The sequence below is a fragment of the Dama dama genome, chromosome 7 (assembly GCF_033118175.1).
Source record: "Dama dama isolate Ldn47 chromosome 7, ASM3311817v1, whole genome shotgun sequence".
Classification (NCBI taxonomy): Eukaryota; Metazoa; Chordata; class Mammalia; order Artiodactyla; family Cervidae; genus Dama; species Dama dama.
Genome location: NC_083687.1, coordinates 26,785,783 through 26,804,672, shown reverse-complemented (window position 1 = coordinate 26,804,672; position 18,890 = coordinate 26,785,783). Strand labels below are relative to the sequence as shown.

Here is an 18,890-nt window from a genome sequence, read left to right as displayed (position 1 = left end):
CTGGCTATATCCTGAAACCACATTGGCCATTGAAGATACGCTCCTGGACTAAGGAGAGCTTTTATTAAAACTCGCTAATCATTGGGAATAAAGGTTCCAATAGAAGACGCCATAGCATTTACAATCTCTCTAGTAAAAGGCCAATGTGGGCCACACAAAGTTATGGCCTTTTTCACTTGTTGCATGTGAAAAAGGTTAATACCTTCATACTGAGGTGATATTTGCCCTTGAGCGTCAACATTTCTTAAAATTGGAAAGGTGGAGAAACCTTTAGCTTCAGAGACTTGGATTGCAAAGCCAGCAATTCAGAAAGCCTCTGTAATGAGGGGGGTAGATTATTTTTATTGAGAAAGGTGTTATCGGTTTTAATGTTATAAGGTGTCTTAAGGTGAAGAAGGAATTCATAGGGCCTGGAGTCCATCTCAGGCCTGTCTGTGCTGATCGTGCGCGGCCACCTCTCCAGTGGACTCTGAACTCTGTGCTTAGCGCCTGTGGGAATGACAATGGAAGGATAAGACCCTCCTCTGGGCAGGGGAATCTTGAAGAACAGACACTAATCACCCCTGCCTCCGGACACTATCTATCAGAATGTAAGCACAGGCTTATCAGTTATTAACTATTTGGAATGTAACTGCGGGCTTATTGATTATTGACTGCTTGAACACATAACCCGTGAATGATGGGGTTATTGTAGTTGTATTTACCCTTCCTTTGTTTATGTAAGTCTCAAGGGAATTGGGGTAGTGGGTTTGGACACATGGGGTATAAAAGATTTTCACAAATGCTGGTCGGGGTCCTTGGCTAAGAGGAGACTCTGCCTTGGGCCCGCCGGTGTAATAAACTGCACTCCACTATCTGCATTGTCCTTCTGAGTGAGTCTGTTTCCCGGAAAGCGTGGCTATAACAAAGGGACTCGTTGTCAGAATCATTAGGTTCTATCGAGAGAGAGACTTTGGGATATGTGCCCTCCGGCAGGGGAGGAGCGCTTGGAGCAACCGGGGCATGGTTGGTAGAAAAATCCTGAAATATCTAAAGTTGTTCTAATTGGGCCTTTCGTAAGGTATCGTCTAATTCATATTCATGTAATGAGTGTTCTGCCTGTTGTCGAATATCAGGAGGGCTAGAATTACCTTGTAATGACAGAATCGTGGCTTCAATGAGAGCCCATATGGGCCAGAAATCTATCAGAATATTTTTTTCCCTGTCTGACAGCTCGTTCAATATTCTCTTTGACCCAATGCCAAATTTCTAAATCAAAACTACCTTCATCAGGGAACCAAGGGTTACATTCAACCACTGTCTGACGGCAAGCCTCTATTCACTGGTGTGAAACCGAAAATCCCTGAACTTTAAATAAGTGATAAAGCAAAGTGGAAAAGTGAGGGGGCTTTCCAGCCGATTGACCCATGTTAGTACTTACCGACCTCAATAGGCCCTCTGGGGTCACTCCGTCCGAATCCACGTGTACCAAGTCCCTGTTTCTGGGCGCCACTTGTTGGCCCTTTATTGGACCAGAACCTGGTGGTCCAAAGTCGACGATGAGAGAGTGAAAGAAGGAAAGAGGCTAATATTCCCTGGGTTATGCAGCCGGCTTTCACGCTCCAGGGAGTCAGCCAAAAATAGAGAGAGAGAGAGAAAGAAAGAAAGAAAGACACAGGGACCCAAGCCCTGATGGAGCAAAGGTGTTTTAATCAACATGGTGTGGGCATATATACTGTCTTACAAGGTAGTTATTCTCAGCAGAGATAAAGATTAAAATTCCAGACTTACAAAACACAAGGTGATCCCTATGAAAGAGAGGAGGGTACTTATCACCATAATGAGAAACTAACAAAGGAAATGCCTGGATTCCTCAGCCCCGGGAAAGGCATGCCTCTCCTCTTAATTCCTGAATATTCAGGAATTAATAAGGACCAAAGGATTCCTGACAGATCCAAAACAGCACAGAGGAAGCCTCCTGTTAAATGCTTCCTGAAAATGGAGAGCCTAGATACGAGCCCTGGGGCTCTTCCATCCTGAGGCCTGGTTTTCCATTTGGTATGTGGTTTCCATAGATACTCATATAGGGCATATAGCTCAAAGTCCACAGTCCAGCCCAAGATGGAGTCCTGCTTTCAAGATGGAGCCTGTTCTGTCTGTTTCCTCCTTCAGATTTAGTAGCTAAAATAAAATACAGGATATCTGTTAAATGTGAATTTCTGATACACAATAAGTAATTTTTTCATATACTTCATACAGCGTTTAGAGCATACTTTTTTGAAAAATTATTGTGTGCTTAAATTTGAGTGTCCTGTAGTTTATCCACAACCTAATGTAAAAAAGTATTCCAGAGGTGCACATGCCCTTTAATGACACTAGCTCCCTCGTGTCCCACAGTAGAAGTTTATTATCTGCCCTAGTCCTTGCATCCAATTCACAAAAACCTTACATTAAGTTTTTTCAAAGAAGCATAATTCAACAAACAGATGGCCAAAAGGTACATGAAAAGATGCTCAATATCACTAATTATTAGAGAAATTCAAATCAAAACTCCAGTGAGGCGTCACCTCACTCCAATCAGAATGATCATCATTAAAAAAGTAAAAATAAATACTGAAGAGGATGTGAAAAATAAGTCTTTTCACTGTTGGTGGGAATTCAATTGGTGCAGCCATTATAGAGAACAGTAGGGAGGTTCCTTAAAAAACTAAAAATAAACTTACCATATGATCTTGCAATCCCACTCCTGGGCTTATATCCAGAGAAAACTCTAATTCAAAAAGATATGTGCCATGTTCATGGCAGCACTATTTACAGTAGCCAAGACAAGGAAGAAACCTAAATATCCATCTTCAGATGAATGGATAAAGAAGATGTGGTATATATATACACACTGAGGAAACCAGAATTGAAAGAGACACGTGTACCCCAAAGTTCATCGCAGCACTGTTTATAATAGCCAGGACACGGAAGCAACTTAGGTGTCAACACAACAGCAGATGAATGGATAAGAAAGCTGTTGTACATACACACAATGGAATATTACTCAGCCATTAAAAAGAACTCATTTGAATCAGTTCTAATGAGGTGGATGAAACTGGAGCCTATTATACAGAGTGAAGTAAGCCAGAAAGAAAAACACCAATACAGTATACTAACGCATATATATGGAATTTAGAAAGATGGTAATGATAACCCTGTATTCAAGACAGCAAGAGAGACACAGATGTGTTGAACAGTCTTTTGGACTCTGTGGGAGAGGGTGAGGGCGGGATGATATGGGAGAATGGCATTGAAACATGTAAATTATCATATGTGAAATGAACCGCCAGTCCAGGTTCAATGCATGAGACAGGATGCTCAGGGCTGGTGCCCTGGGATGACCCAGAGGGATGGGATGGGGAGGGAGGTGGGAGGGGGGTTCAGGATGGGGACACATGTACACCCGTGGCGGATTCAAGTCAATGTACGATAAAACCAACACAATGTTTTAAAGTAAAATAAATAAATTAATTAATTTAAAAAAAGAAGAAGATGTGGTATATATATAATAGAATAATATTCAGCCATAAAAAAAGAATGAAATAATGCCATTTGCAGCAACATGGATGTACCTAGATATTATCATATTAAGTGAAGTAAGTCAAAGACAAAGATCATATCATATGATATCACTTATATGTGAAATGTTAAAAAAATGAACTTATTTACAAAACAGAAATAGATCCACAGACCTAGAAAACAAACTTATGGTTACCAAAGGGGAAAGGTGGGGGAGAGATAAACTAGGAATTAGGGAGTAACATATACACACTACTATATCTAAAAGAGACAGGCAACAAGGATGTATTATATAGCACAGGGAACTTACTCAGTATTTTGCAATAACTGATAAGCAGAAAGAATCTGGAAAAGACTATATATATGTATAAAATTAAATCACTTTGCTATACACCTGAAACTAACACAACATTGTAATTAACTATATTTCAATTTTTTTCTCATGGTTAAAAAAGCTGAGGGAAAGAAAAAGTCATACTTCATAACTTCACCCTCTGGCAGAGTGGGTCCAACAACTTGAAATTTTGTGTTTAATCTTTAATTGTGAAACTTGAAAGGCACATATTAACTAATGGTATCATGACAAGGGAATGACTCATCATTTTTTTTTTTTTTTTTTTTAATGTAGCATGGAATGTGCAGCTCTGAACACTGTAGGAGAGCTTTTTCCCTGACTGGGCTCTTGCTCTCTTGAAAGAGGCGGAGTTAGTCAACTATAACAGCAGTTTATAAACACAAGTGAACCTGGCATTAAGGGGCTGAGCCAAGTGGGAGACAGACAGTTCTAAGGTAAGTACTGATTTTATATGTCAGTATAATGTGCCCGGAGCACAAGAAAAACTCTGTTTTGTACTCACATCGTGGCTTCTTAAGGGACATTTCAAGTTGTTTAGTCTACTTTTGTTGCATATAGTTTTACAGAAGTGTAAAAGTAAAGACTGTAAAACGCTAAGCATGAGAACTTAGATCTGAGAAAAATGCATGATGTGAAGAGAAAAAAGAACGATAGCATTTTAGACAATCGGAGAATACGACCAGTGTGAACGAGAGAGTAGATGTTTTTGCTGAAGTAAGTTTCTCCGTAGACAGTCAACACACAACAGGTGCAAACTGTGATGTTGTAACTACGTGGGCTGTGAAGACTGAAAATTAAGATATATTATTATAGGAATAAGTCTGAATGTCAACAGAAACTCTGTGCTGTGATTAGCCAGCTGGCAAGTCCCCTTGTTTCTCTGGGTTTCAAGCAACTCTTGGCAAACCTCCATAAGCGGTCTGGATGGAAAACTAAATAATATGGGAGCAGAAACTAGCTTTTAAAAAGCACATACATTCACCTGGCTAGAAGGTACAGGGCTTCTCCAGGCGTTCAGATGGTAAAGAATCTGCTTGCAATATAGGAGACCTGGGTTCAATCCCTGGGTTGGGAAGATCCCCTGGAGAAGGAAATGGCAACCCACTCCAGTATTCTTGCCTGGAGAATCCCGTAGACTGTAGCCAGCCAGGCTCCTCTGTCCATGGGGTCACAAAAAGTCAGACGCAACTGAGCAACTAACACTTTCACTTTCAGAAGGCACAAGTCATTCGAATCGGAATGCAGGAGTGAACAATGCACTGTTGTAAGTACTAATATTGGGGGGGGGGGCGGGGGGACAAAGGCCTTAGAAGGTTTGAAGGAAACTTGTTAAGAGGAGGAAATACACATACATGTCAACCAGAAATAAGGTGTTGAAGAAAGATCAGTGAAGGGTCTGCATATTCAGGTAAGGAACCAGAGGTTGGAGAGAAGGGATCTTTTTCCATCAGGTGTTGAGAGTGATGAGCTCCTGCTGTGGCTGGGACCCATGCAAAGGGGGTGAGGGATGGGGCAGGAAAGTTTCCAGGGAGTCCAGAACGGGGAGTGAGTGGGGCAGGGCCAGGCCTGAGCGGCAAGGCAAGGTAGGGTGCAGGATTCAACCAGCGGCCAGCTATAATCTTGGGACTGCCAAAGGGCAATATGCTGAGACATTTCTCCCTGAATCTTTGCCAAAAACTTCATGGCATCCAGGTTAACTAGTCGGTGATTATCACTAATATTTCACACAAGCCAAATAAAAAGAGAACCAGCATGACTTATTTGAAAAAATCTGAATATGTATAAATTCTTATTCCTACAAGACCTTTGAGTCAAGAGGTAAATAGACACACGCACTGCCCAGTATACTCGGAGACTTGCCCATCTCCCAGGAACTGGGAGCAGGAGGGAAATTTCCTGGTCCCTATTATGAATTTTTTATACTTTAACTTTTTCAACAGCCTTCACTAGTAGATATAACTGTATTTTAAAAGAGAACGCTGAGGTAAAGAGATTAAACAACTCCCCTGAGTGTATGTACCTCATAAAGAAAGCAGTTGGGCTTTGTCTCTAAGCCTTCCTTCTCTCGGCTAAGAAACACTGTCATCAGGATCCTGCTCCCCACCAGCTCCCAGATATAGCTCCTTTAGTTCACACTGGATTATCCCAGGATACACTCCCTTTGGGTTTCACAGGTGGCACAGTGGTAAAGAATCCATCTGCCAATGCAGGAGACGCAAGAGACATGGGTTTGATCCCTGGGTTGGGAAGATCCCCTGGAGGAGGGAATGGCAACCCACTCCAGTTTTCTTACCTGGAGAATTCCATGCTCAGAGAGGCCTGGTAGGCTACAGTCCATGGGGTCACAAAGAGTCGGACACGACTGAGAGACTAAGCCCGCACACACACACACACACACACACACACACGCACACACACACACACACACACACACACACACATTGCTTTCAGGGAATATAAGCCTACCTCCTTGTGAAGGTCAAATATAGTTATACTAGTGCTCAATTTACTCATAGTAAGTTTTTAGGGTTTCAGGTAAACTAAAGTATGTTTTTATGCATTTTTCCTTATATCAGTTCAGTACAGTTCAGTCGCTGAGTCATGTCTGACTCTTTGTGACCCCATGGACTGCAGCACGCCTGACTTCCTTGTCCATCACCAACTCCTGGAACTTGCTCAAATTCCTGTCCTTCCAGTCAGTGATGCCATCCAACCATCTCATCCTCTGTCGTCCCCTTCTCCTCCTGCCTTCAGTCTTTCCCGGCATCAGGGTCTTTTCCAATGAGTCAGTTCTTCACATCTGGTGGCCAAAATATTGGAGTTTCAGCTTTAACATTCAGTCCTTCCAATGAATATTCAGGACTGATTTCCTTTAGGATTGACTGGTTTGATCTTCTATTTGTCCAAATGAATGTCAAGAGTCTTCTCCAACACCACAGTTCAAAAGCATCAATTCTTTGGTGCTCAGCTTTCTTTATGATCCAACTCTCACATCCATACATGACTGCTGGAAAAACCATAGCTTTGATGGACCTTTGTTGGCAAAGTAATGTCTCTGTTTTTTAATATGCTATCTAGGTTGGTCATAGCTTTTCTTCCAAGGAGCAAGTGTCTTTTAATTTCATGGCTGCAGTCACCATCTGCAGTGATTTTGGAGCCCCCAAAAATAAGGTCACTCACTGTTTCCATTGTTTCCCCATCTGTTTGCCATGAAGTGATGGGACTGGATGTCATGATTTTAGTTTTCTGAATGTTGAGTTTTAAGCAAACTTTTTCACTCTCCTCTTTCACTTTCATCAAGAGGCTCTTCAGTTTTTCACTTTCTGCCATAAGGGTGGTGTCATCTGCATATCTGAGGTTATTGATATTTTTCCCAGCAATCTTGATTCCAGCTTGTGCTTCCTTATATCAATCAAGCCCCTAGGAATCAGCTAACAGAAAAGGAACTCATGAATTTAATGTTTCCTTCTCTCCCATTTAACTGTTAATTGACTAACGGATTCTGAATGGGGAACAAACTAATATTGAGGGTCTCAGAGATCAGCAGAGAGAGGGCATACGTGTTACCTGGTTGGGGTGGGAGCCCAGATCAGAAGTCAGAAGATGCCTTCAAAGGACCCCAGTGCTCACAAAATGAGTGAGCTAGGAAAGTAGCTTCAGCTCTTTGAACTTGAGTTTCCTCCTCCTGACAATAGGATACTAGAAGCTGTTTCCCTGAGTTGTCCTGGGGTAGACACACTTGCTAGATATTGAGTGTGAATCGGGAACACACATGTGTGACTGATGGCAAGTCACTGAATCTCTCTAGTTCTCATTTTCTGGGGACCAGGAGGTTTATATCACATTTGCCCCAGCCTTCAAAAGATGAAGAAAAATATTACAAGAAAGATATGATAAAATATTATGTAAGTTAAAAATTCTTTTCCCTTTGTAACATGATCCTTGGTCATTAGATAAGGGAGCTTAGTGTGAGAGGGAGCTTAGTGTGAGGGGAATCTGTGACTTCCACCTCACAGAGACACCTTCTCAGAATTCTGCTGAATCACAGCTCCTCCCTTCCCCATGATAAGAAAAGTACAATATACACAATCTCCAACTTCCAGACAGGTGAGATAAATAGGTTTCCAAGGGATCCTTTATTTTCCAAAGGTTAGACCATTGATCTCACATTAAAAATGCAGATATTGAAAACATTTGATATCTAAAATTCAAGTCGTGTATATTTTTCAGGAGATGATTATTGGGTAAAGAGAAGTAAATTTTTTCCCAAGCTCCATAACAACAAAATTTTGCAAGAGAATCTTAGCGCTTTCTAAACATTGGGATTTGTATAGAAAATGCAGCTGTTTGTCCATGCATCCTGGCTTTGGGACTCCTGCTTTTAATGAGTCCTGTATGTTTCCATTCACACTCATAATAGAACTAGTTCTGTCCAGAGCCTTTGAATTTCATTCTCTGGTTCCCTGTTACGTCCACCCCTCAGGCAGGCTGCTGTAGACCAAGGGCTTTTAAACGTCATTGAGTGGACCCAACCAAAGTATCTCTTACCATTGCAATGACCAGATAACTGTGCTTTCCTTTACCCATACACACACCAGAACTAAAATTTCATGGAATGATGCTTACCTCTTGAACATAGAAGGCACTTTGATATTTCCTATTTCTATTTTTTTCTACTTTAAAAATTGGTGGATGTCATAGTCCACTGAAGGATTGTCATGCACATTTGGAAAAACACTAATATGGAAAAATGAAACCAAGCTTTGGCTTCATATAGAAGTAGCTTTGAATCCCCGGTCCACCACCTACTTTGGGCAAGTCACCCTAGAAACTTCAACATTCCCAACTGCAAAATGAGAGCAATGACAAACTTCACAGCAGGTGATTTTGGGAGGGTTAAATGAAGATAAATTTGTGACAATGCCCACCACATGATAGACATTGAACAGATGTCAGTTCCCTCCCAGACGGTAAAGTTCATGCAGCAACATCCCTTGTTCTAGATAGAAGATGTACCAAGAGAGGTAGAATCTAGAACTGCAGAAAATGGAAGGACTTAGCATCCCAAGTGTGTAGAAAGAATTAGCATTTTTGAGCAATAGTTAACCAAATTGAGTCTTAATTTCAGCTTTTGAACAAATGCAGTGTAACAGCCAAGGAGCTGGACATGGCTGCTGTCTCCACCTCCCCCTCCTCCCTCTTTGAAGCCCTCTGGCTCCAAGGCCCCTCCCTCCCAGGGTCCCAGGACCTGCATCTGTGTAGGTTCCAGCCTTGTCCTCATTTTAATCCTGGGTGTGGATATCCACATCCATCACTAACTGGATTATGACTGTGAACATGTCACTTAAGCTCTGAGCTTTGGTATTATTAACTAAAAAAAACACAAAAACTAGTTCATGGGATTGTTGTGAGGATTAAACATCCAAAGGGGTTAACAGTGGGGCAGGACCATTAGGAGGTTTTCAGTAAATACTAGTGCTCAGGACTTCCCTAGTGATCCAGTAGCTAAGACTTCACGCTCCCCAATGACTGAGTTCGATCCCTGGTCACAGAACAAGATTCCACATGCTACAACTAAGGAGTTTGCTTGCCACAACTAAAGTTTCCACATGGTACAAGTGAAAAGAAGATCCTGCCTGGCAGAGAAGACCTGTTACAGTCAAATAAATGAATTAATTAAAAAAATACATATACTAGTTCTCTAGTCCTTTCGCTTTCTAATACCCACCCATCATCCTTACCACAGACTTACCTCTTAGCCTGCCAAGACAATCAGATTTTACCCAGTGGAGACTAGAGAATGGCTTGGTACAATTTTCCACGATTGGTTAAAGGAGGTGATAATCTGAACCAAGGAAGACATCCCAGGGACTCTTCCAACTCTGCCATGAAGGAGGTCAACACTTCCTCTGCACTGTTGGTGCTGTTCAGCCATATATCATAAAGTGTATTTGGCTTCTGTGGTTTTATCCTTGTTCATTCATTCACTTACTCATTCATTCATTCATCAGTGTTCAGAGAAACCAGGAGACTGCCATCATGGCGGGGAAGCCCAAGTTACACTACTTCAATGGACGCGGCAGAATGGAGTGCATTCGGTGGCTCCTGGCTGCAGCCGGAGTGGAGGTAGGTTTCATCTCCAGTTGGATATAAACTGACAGTATCAAACTATTTTTCTCACGTAAGCTAGAAGACTTTTCTTTCTAAATGACCTGTTGTTTTCATTGAAGAAAATTTGTCAGCTATTAAGAGATAAACAGATTTGTCCTGGTGGATTATTAAATTTTCTTCCTATCAAAGAAAATAAGCAATTAGAATAAATTTAAGAAACTAACCACATTGTGTGGTCCTAAGTTGGAATTTGATTTTTAAAATTGTAAAATATAATGTATGACAGTTATACAACAATTAGAAATGTGAACATTAAATATCAATAGATATATTCAGTAACTTTTGTCAATGTGTTAGGTATTATAATGTGCTGTGTTACTTTTAATAGTTTTTATATGTTGGAAATAGACACTGAAGTATTTAAATGAAAATATGTGATATCTGGGATTTGTTTCACATTCTTACAAGGGCGAGGGGGATAAGCATATAGATGACTTGCAGTTGGGTTGAGCTGATAATTATTGAAGCTGGTTAATGGATACCGACTCAATGGACATGAGTTTGAGTAAACTCCGGGACCTGGTGATGGACAGGGAGGCCTAGCATGCTGCAGTCAATGGGGTCTCAGAGTCTGACAGGACTGAACAACTGAACTGAACTGAATGGATACAGGGATAAATGAAACAGATGCAGTTCCTGCCCTTCGGCATCTTACACTCTAGTGAAGATGCAGACAAGTAGATGGGTGATTAAAACGGGGGTGGGCGCACCTAGAAGGACATGCAAACATTTTAGAGTTACAATGCCATATTCCCAGCAGCAAATTTGTAGGTTTCTGTGGGACTCTGTTGCCTGCTGCCCTCTAGAGTTGTCACTGAGAAAAGCACTTCGCAGCCCAGGTCAGAGGGACCCAGCAACTTGGTGAGGGTTCCCTGGGGAGGGAGTCCTGGTCAGACTCTGGAGATTCGATCTCTTAGGGGAGAGCAGTAAAGGAGGGCTTCAGGTGAGGCAGGGTTCTGCAAAGGGAATCTCTAGTGTGCTCCCTTAGCTTCCTAACAACATGTTTACCTAAGCCTCAGATAACACTTTCTCGATTGCTTCATACTTGATCCATTCTCAAGTGTGTGAAGAAATAAGTACACATAAAAATTCAAACAGTGCCATTCTAGGTTGTTTAATTTCTAATAATCAACAGCCAACAGTTTTCACTGCGGTCCAGCCTTGGGGTTCAAGGATGTGTTCAGAGTTCCCGGGCAGGATAAGTTCAGCACAGGAGGGTAAGAACATCCAGGCTTCCTCTTGTCCAGCCCAGCCTGATGGAGGGAGATGTAGACTGTACAGACTGACCCTGTGAGTTCATGAAGATCCACAATAAACTGTTTAGCAAGTTAGAAACTCCCAATTCCCAAACTCTTCTCCATCAAGAATCTACACATGGAAGTCATTCAGTCATATCTGACTCTTTGCAACCCCATGGACTGTAGTCCACCAGGCTCCTCTGTCCACGGGATTCTCCAGGCAAGAATACTGGGGTGGGTTCCCATTCCCTTCTCCAGGGGATCTTCCCGACCCAGGGATTGAACCCAAGTCTCCTGCATTGCAGGTGGATTCTTTACTGTCTGAGCCACGAGGGAAGTCCCTCACCATCAAGACCCCTTTTAAAATATAAACTTGAATGGAAGGAGGTAATATAAAGCAGAGGCCCCTGGTGACATCTTGTGGGTCACTGACCCCATGGATACTCCATGCTGGGGGACACACAATACCCTGTCCTGACCTTATAGGAAGAGAAAGTCTTTCCAGAGATATTAAAACTCCATAACTAGAACTTGCCATCCATTCCCTCCAGTGACATCCTCCTCCCAAATCATGTCTAATGATTGACAGAGATGGAGACAGTGTGGAAGGGAACTGAACCGGCAAAATAAGCAGTTATGTGCTGCAACCCACACTTTTATCTCGGTGGCTCTAATCTGAATTTCCAAGAAGCCACAATCATTGTCCTCTGCCAAACTTGGAAACCTTATCTTCAACATAGCACCAGACAGGGGACATTCAAGTTTAGCAATGAATGCTATGGAAGGAAATAACGAAGACTCATTGACTGTTTCTGTTTTTCAGTTTGAAGAGAAATTTATAGAACAACCAGAAGACCTGGATAAGTTAAAAAATGGTAAGACCAAGAACTAAACTCCTCTGATGGCAGTATCTAGTAGAAGTCTTCAGTTGAGGTTAGAACATTAGCAATGCCTTGTGTGTGCATGGTGGGCGTGGATCAGGGGAGTGGGAGAAACGTGGTTAAAGGTAAGGGTTGAGGGTCCTTGAGGAGGTCTTGCGGCTCACCCAGGACTTAGAAGGGCTGGAACTCGAGTATTTGCTAAAGGAGCCAGCCCCGGTGCCCCGTGAATGCCCTCTCTGGGCTCTCTCTGCCTTTCTGCACCGTGAGTGACCGTATCAGTTCAGGATGCCACACAGCCCTCCCACCCACAGTCAGGAAAACACACGCATCAGAGAGAAAAGAAAAAGAGGCCCAGCCGTTGCCATGAGTCCTTTTTGTTAATGGGTTTGAAAAGGTAATATCGTAGCAATATTGCAGACTCAAATAACCAACTGATGTTGAAATAGTTTGAAGTCCAGGTGAGCCTGTGAGGAGGGAGATAAAGCACAAGGGCCAGCAGCAATGGAGTTGGAAAAAGAGGGCGGGCCCGTGCACTGTCTGGTGGTGGGATCTGATGAGCTTACAAAACACCATATGTAGGAGTCTCTCTTAGAACTGCCCTTAATGCCATGAACCACAGGAAGCTTCCTTTAGAAATATCTCATTTGACTTGGCAACTGGCTAGTAGAACCTCTCCTATGTTGTTCCTAAAAAATCCATGAAAGCAAGTCAAATACATAAAATAAAGACACATACCATGATCTGGATGGGAAATAAAAAGTGAAATGAAATGACAGATTGAAAAGGAAGAGGGAAATTGATAGGAAGGACTACAGGAAGCTAAAAGCAAAATGTTATTTCCACTGATATTTTACCAAGTAAACATTTTTCTTTCCTTTTATGTCTTCAGTCATTTCAACAAAATTTTTGATTCATAAAAAATTTCAGCTTAATCAAACAGCGTGGCTCATCCAACATCTCACTCTATTTCTTTTCTTCTTTCAAAAGATGGGAGTTTGATGTTCCAGCAAGTGCCAATGGTTGAAATTGATGGGATGAAGCTGGTGCAGACCAGAGCCATTCTCAACTATGTTGCCACCAAATACAACCTCTATGGGAAAGACATGAAGGAGAGAGCCCTGTACGGTATCTTTTTTCTGTTCTTTCATCTGTGATTAATAGGAACAATTTAGGTGCTTCCCTGAGTGAGCAGGATATGCTCACAGAGATCATGACCAACAGTAGTATACACCTTCTTGGTGTAACTGAGGTCCAGTACTACAGAAACCTATGAGGGGGAGGGAAGAGTAAACTTGGATTGGAACCAAGAATTTATGTAGGACTTCCCTGGTGGTCCATGGCTAAGACTCTGCATTCCCTATGCTGGGGACTCAGGTTTGATCCCTGGTCAGGGAGCTGGATTCCACACGCTGCAACTAAAAGTTCCCACATGCCACAACTAAGACGCAGCACAGTCATATAAATAAATTAAATAAATTCATTTTAATATATTTATGTAAGAGGATGTGGACCATGGATATAGAATGGTGACAGAGGTCTCCAAACACGGATGGACTATGAAGCTGGAAGGATGGTGGAACCATGATACCAGAAGCTCAGTCCCCTTTGAGCTTAACACCCACCAACAGTTAGAGACAAGGGACAAAGCATCTGAGTGTCTAGAGGATAAAGCCTTAGAAGGGAAGGCGCTAGAGGAGATGATTTTTAAGTCCCAGAAATTATAAGAATGATGACCAGGAACCTGATTTATCAGTCTTTTATTATGAACTGGTTGCTTGACAAAGGTTAGCAGATATTGAGCCCAAGATGCTAGTGTTGTCTGGAACATTTGAATATGTCTATAGCAGCCAGAGGCTTCCCTCATAGCTCTGTCGGCCTGCAGTGCAGGAGACCTGGGTTCTACCCCTGGGTCAGGAAGATCCCCTGGAGAAGGAAATGGCAGCCCACTCCAGTATCCTTGCCTGGAAAATCCTGTGGACAGAGGAGCCTGGTGGGCTGTAGTCCATGGGGTCACAAAGTCAGGCACAACCGAACAACTAACACCTCACATGTAGCAGCCTGACTTATTCATTGCAGCCATATTTGGGGGGCACCTCCTCTGTGTTGTGATGGGACCATATGATTGAATCATAAAATGTGGCAATTACTCAAAAAATTATACATAGAGTTACCATACAACTCAGCAATCCTCTACTAGGAATATACCCGAGAACTAAAAATACAATCACACTAAAACTTGTACACAGCAGTTCATAATGTTCAAAAAGCGGAAACAACACAAATGTCCATTAACTAGTGAATGGATGAACAAAGGCAGGCATATCCATACGATGGAATACTATGTGACCATGAAAAGAAATGAAGTCCTGATCCATGCTACAACATGGATGGAACTTGAAAACATTCTCTTTATAGAAAGAAACCAGACCCAAACAATACATATTGTAGGATTTCCTTTGTCTGGCACATTCAGGACATTCCTGGTCATAAAACCAAAAGCAGTTTAGTGACTGCCAAAGCTGGAGAGAGGAAGGAATGTTGAATGCCTGAAAAAAAAAAAAAAACTCATCATCTCTTTTGGGAGGGATGAAAATATTAATATTTTAGAATTAGAGTATGATGATGGTACAGAATCCTGAGACTTTGAACAGTTTTACACTAGAAAAGGGTGACATTCTGGTATGTGAATTATATTTCAACAAAGCTTTTACTTAAGAACACTCTTGCAGGAAACCATCTTTGGAAGAAAAACAACAAAATTACCTGGAATATGCACTGTGAGAACAGAATGAAGAAATGCACTATTGCAGGGGATACTTTGGGTAGAATCTTGAGAAATGCTAACAAAGCCAGAGTCCAGCAACAGTATATGGAGAGCATTGTGAAACCATATTCTATGGAAAGTAACTGGAAGAAGTGCTGGTATTGGGTAGCTAAATGAGCCTAGTGTTATAACAGGACAAGAGAGGGAAAAGAATGGGACAGGGGCGGTGGTGCCAGGAGTCTCTCTCGATACGACTGAGGTGGTACTAATGCGTCACACTAACTGTGGACAGACCACACCACAGCAGAGATGGCAAACCCAAGTGTGGTCTCGTGGTTACCCGCCCTGATCCCACCCTTTTCTCTCAATCTTGTGACTCTGGGTGGGTCACTAATATGCTCTTCCTATATTTGGCCATGTGTATAACAAAAATATTAGGCATATATATCTATCTAGATATTTGTTTTGAAATGAAATGTTAAAATTAATTTTTAAAAATCATAATTGTATAGAAATTATGCATAGAAAGATGCACCCAATGGAGGTGAATTACTTTGCTATTTCTTGATGCCCTACTCTTAGCCCTTCTAAAGTGTAAAACCTAAGGCAGGAGATATCTGACAATTTGGTCATTTTGTCTTTTCAGGATTGATATGTACTCAGAGGGTGTGGCGGATTTGGGTGACATGATCATGCTTTTGCCAGTGTGCCCATCTGATCAAAAAGATGCCAAAATAGCTCAGATCAAAGAGAAGACAACAAACCGTTATCTCCCTGCATTTGAAAAAGTGAGTGGACTGTTCAGTATTTTTGGCACTGAGATCAGAGGACAAAGGGAAATAGTGCTTGGCATTGCTAGGGCATTGACCTTCACCTCTGTGAGACTATCTGAATACTAATGTGGATGAGACATATCTAAACAGATATGGGGGTTGTGGGGTGGAGAAGAAAACACAGAGGAAAAGTTATTCAGGAGAAAATAATCTACAAATTTTGGGGACATGGCTCTCAGACTTTTAAAGAAAGTCATTCAAAACCAAGAAATTAATGCTCCATCATTACACCTAGTATACATCTTAGTAGTAATGTTTCTCTTTAAATGTAAGAGAAGAACATTTCATGATTAGACTACCTTAAATCATGCTAAACAGATATCACAAACTGAAAAAAAAAGATTGTAAGAGATACAGGAGGCTTACATGTAAATAAAAAGCTTAACACCAACACTGTCATCTTTATAAAATTTAAATCATTCTTTCATTAACTTCACAAGTATTAACTTGTTGCTTATGTGTCAGGGGGAGCAGAAGGTCCGAGGTCCCCACCCACCCAGTGAGGGGCAGAGGGGGGACGTGGGGCTGGGTGGGGGGCAGGAGAGGAGCAGGGTCCAGCCTGCCAGGACCTGTGCTCCTGATGTGACCCCTCCATTCGCCAGGTGCTGAAAAGCCACGGACAAGACTACCTGGTGGGCAACAAGCTGAGCAAGGCTGACATCCACCTGGTTGAACTTCTCTACTATGTGGAAGAGCTGGACCCCAGCCTTCTGGCCAACTTCCCTCTGCTGAAGGTGAGCTCTCCCACGGCCCTGGGGGGCCAGCCACACCCCCCACCTCGGCACCTTCTCCCTGGACCCTGGACTGGGGTGCTAGGGTCCACACCGAGTCGTTGCCTCCCCTCAGCTCCTGTTCCTTCTGTCACATGCTGGTCTCTCTCTGCCTGTCTCTCTCCCCCGCTTAGAGCAGATTGGTTCTGACTTGCCTCACGGATTACCATTCATATTTTCTGTCTTTACTTCCAGCCTAATTTCCTTATATTTTCATCTTCCTGTCTTGATATCTGACACATTTCTTTTCCTCATACTGCACTCCAGGGTGAACCTGCAGGACTGATAAGGAGGAAGTTCAGGAAGTTGAATGGAGTCTCGCACTAAGACATCTCTGGGGGAAATGCTATCGGGCTGTCATCTTCCTGTCTCACTGGGTGTCTCTGTCCAGTCTCCTGCTGGTGCTGATGGAGGGGCCTTGGCGGCCCTTGTCTAGGAGGGTCTTGGGGTCCCTGGCTTGTGTCAGTGACGGGGCTGGTCTTTAGCTGCACTCTGAGCTGAGCTCTTGTGGGTTGCAGGGCCTGAAAACCAGAGTCAGCAATCTCCCGGCCGTGAAGAAGTTTCTGCAGCCTGGCAGCCAGAGGAAGCCTCCCATGGATGAGAAAAAATTGGAAGAAGCAAAGAGGATTTTCAGGATGAAATAAAGCAGGCAGGGCTGCCCATGACATACAGGATCACTCTTGTGAAGTTCTCCAGCAATGAAGTGCTTTACCTAAATGTAGATCTTGGCTATTGTGGAACTAATAAACTTTTTCAAAGTATAGCTGATGGTTTAATTAGAATGCAGATTTAGTTGCAAAACAATCTATTTTGTTTTGATCACGTATAAAATCATGATCTCCTCCTAGAATGTGTTTCAGGCCTAAACATAAATAAAGGGAGAAAAAGTATCATGGACTGTTTGATCTGTTCGAAAAAGTTATGCATATACCAGCTATCACTGTCAAAGTGAGTCAAGTAGAAATTTTCATCTGACGTGCTTGGTGTCACAAAAATAGCTTTTTCTTTTTGCATTTTGCTGCCCTTCTGATCCATAACCTAAACCTTTTCTTTTTTTTTTCCGGCAACCTATTTCCTTCACGTTATCAACCCCTTTTTCTATTCAGTTATGGAATCTTTAATTTATATCTAATATGGAACATTCAGTATTCCAGGAACATGATAACTAAGGATAAACAAACCAGATATAGTCCCTGTCATCAAGGAGGTTACATTAGTAAGAGAAACAACAAAATGGGCAATTCTAATCCAAAACCATGCCTGTTGAGTATCATTCCTGGGTAAGTTGTGACATAAACACACAAAAAGATCTGTTACAAAGTTATTTGCATTTGGTCTTTGATCCCTACATCATCCAGCATTTTCATTTTCATGGAGATATACTACATATGTGTGTGTATTTACATACACATTTAAAAAATATATTTTAATACATATTTATATTTATATAAATGTAAGTAGATATTACTCTGAATGTCTTGGGGGGATTGGATCAAGATTTGAGCTATTATAAATAGTGTTGTGTTCATAGCTCAGTCGTGTCCAACTCTTTGCAACCACATGGACTGTAGCCTACAAGGCTCCTCTGTCCATGAGCTTTCCCAGGCAAGAATACTGGAGTGAGTTGCCATTTCCTTCTCCAGGGGATCTTCCCGACCCAGGGATCAAATCCTGGTCTTCTGCATTGCAGGAGGTTCTTTACCATCTGAGCCATCAGGGAAGCCCATTATATATAGCAACTCGTCGATTTTCCAAAATCCTCTGGAAGAACAAATCTGTATCAGAAACATTCTTCCAACCAGAGCTGCTTGGACACGGCAGCTGTGGGTCAGTACAAGGATAATTTGTGTTGACTATGATCCCCACAATCTTTGTTCACCTCCCCTCTGCACTCTACAGCTATGTTTGAATATGTTGTCCTTTGAAGCTTTCAACATAGTTGCAACATTCTAAGGCAACAGGCCAGACAAACATACCCCATTTAAAAAAATTTAGATTTTGACTCAGGAATTGATAAAATCTTCTTAAGGATTATGGTTCCAATAAACCATATTTTAAAGCTTTTATTCATTGTTTTATTTAGTGAATGTTTACTGAGCACCTATTTTGTTTCTTTGATCTTTCAAGGCACAAAAGATGCTATGGTACATATAAGAGCATTTTCCTGCTCAGATAATGAATAAATAAATCAATTTTAAAGGTTAATTATGCTTAATGATGAATGCTATTATATAAGGGAAATAAAAGAGCAATGTGACGGATGGTGATGGGGCAATGGTTAACTCTAAAGGAGTGGTCAGAGCAGACTAAGTCCTTACTGACAGGAAAAAGCCAGCAT

General features: G+C 41.9%; 1 protein-coding gene across 2 annotated transcripts; it reads left to right on the top strand.

Moving 5' to 3' along the window:
• Window positions 1–4,191: 4,191 nt before the first annotated feature.
• LOC133059082 (glutathione S-transferase A2) lies at window positions 4,192–17,442 on the top strand. Of its 2 annotated transcripts, none has more exons than XM_061146118.1 (7): window positions 4,192–4,329; window positions 9,907–10,021; window positions 12,128–12,179; window positions 13,173–13,305; window positions 15,596–15,737; window positions 16,385–16,516; window positions 17,071–17,442. In XM_061146118.1, the coding sequence occupies exons 2-7, from the start codon at window positions 9,935–9,937 to the stop codon at window positions 17,194–17,196; spliced, it is 672 nt and encodes a 223-aa protein (XP_061002101.1). In that variant the 5' UTR covers window positions 4,192–4,329; window positions 9,907–9,934; the 3' UTR covers window positions 17,197–17,442. The 2 variants fall into 2 exon arrangements, with proteins under 2 accessions (XP_061002101.1, XP_061002103.1); XM_061146120.1 differs by lacking the exon at window positions 4,192–4,329 and adding an exon at window positions 5,115–5,159.
• Window positions 17,443–18,890: the final 1,448 nt, after the last annotated feature.

Excerpts from the sequence above, each read along its gene's own strand:
- LOC133059082 (XM_061146118.1), top strand. The coding sequence starts at position 9,935 with ATGGCGGGGAAGCCCAAGTTACACTACTTCAATGGACGCGGCAGAATG. Across the intron at positions 12,180-13,172 it reads CCTGGATAAGTTAAAAAATG|ATGGGAGTTTGATGTTCCAG; the intron begins GTAAGACCAAGA and ends TTCTTTCAAAAG. Across the intron at positions 15,738-16,384 it reads ATCTCCCTGCATTTGAAAAA|GTGCTGAAAAGCCACGGACA; the intron begins GTGAGTGGACTG and ends TCCATTCGCCAG.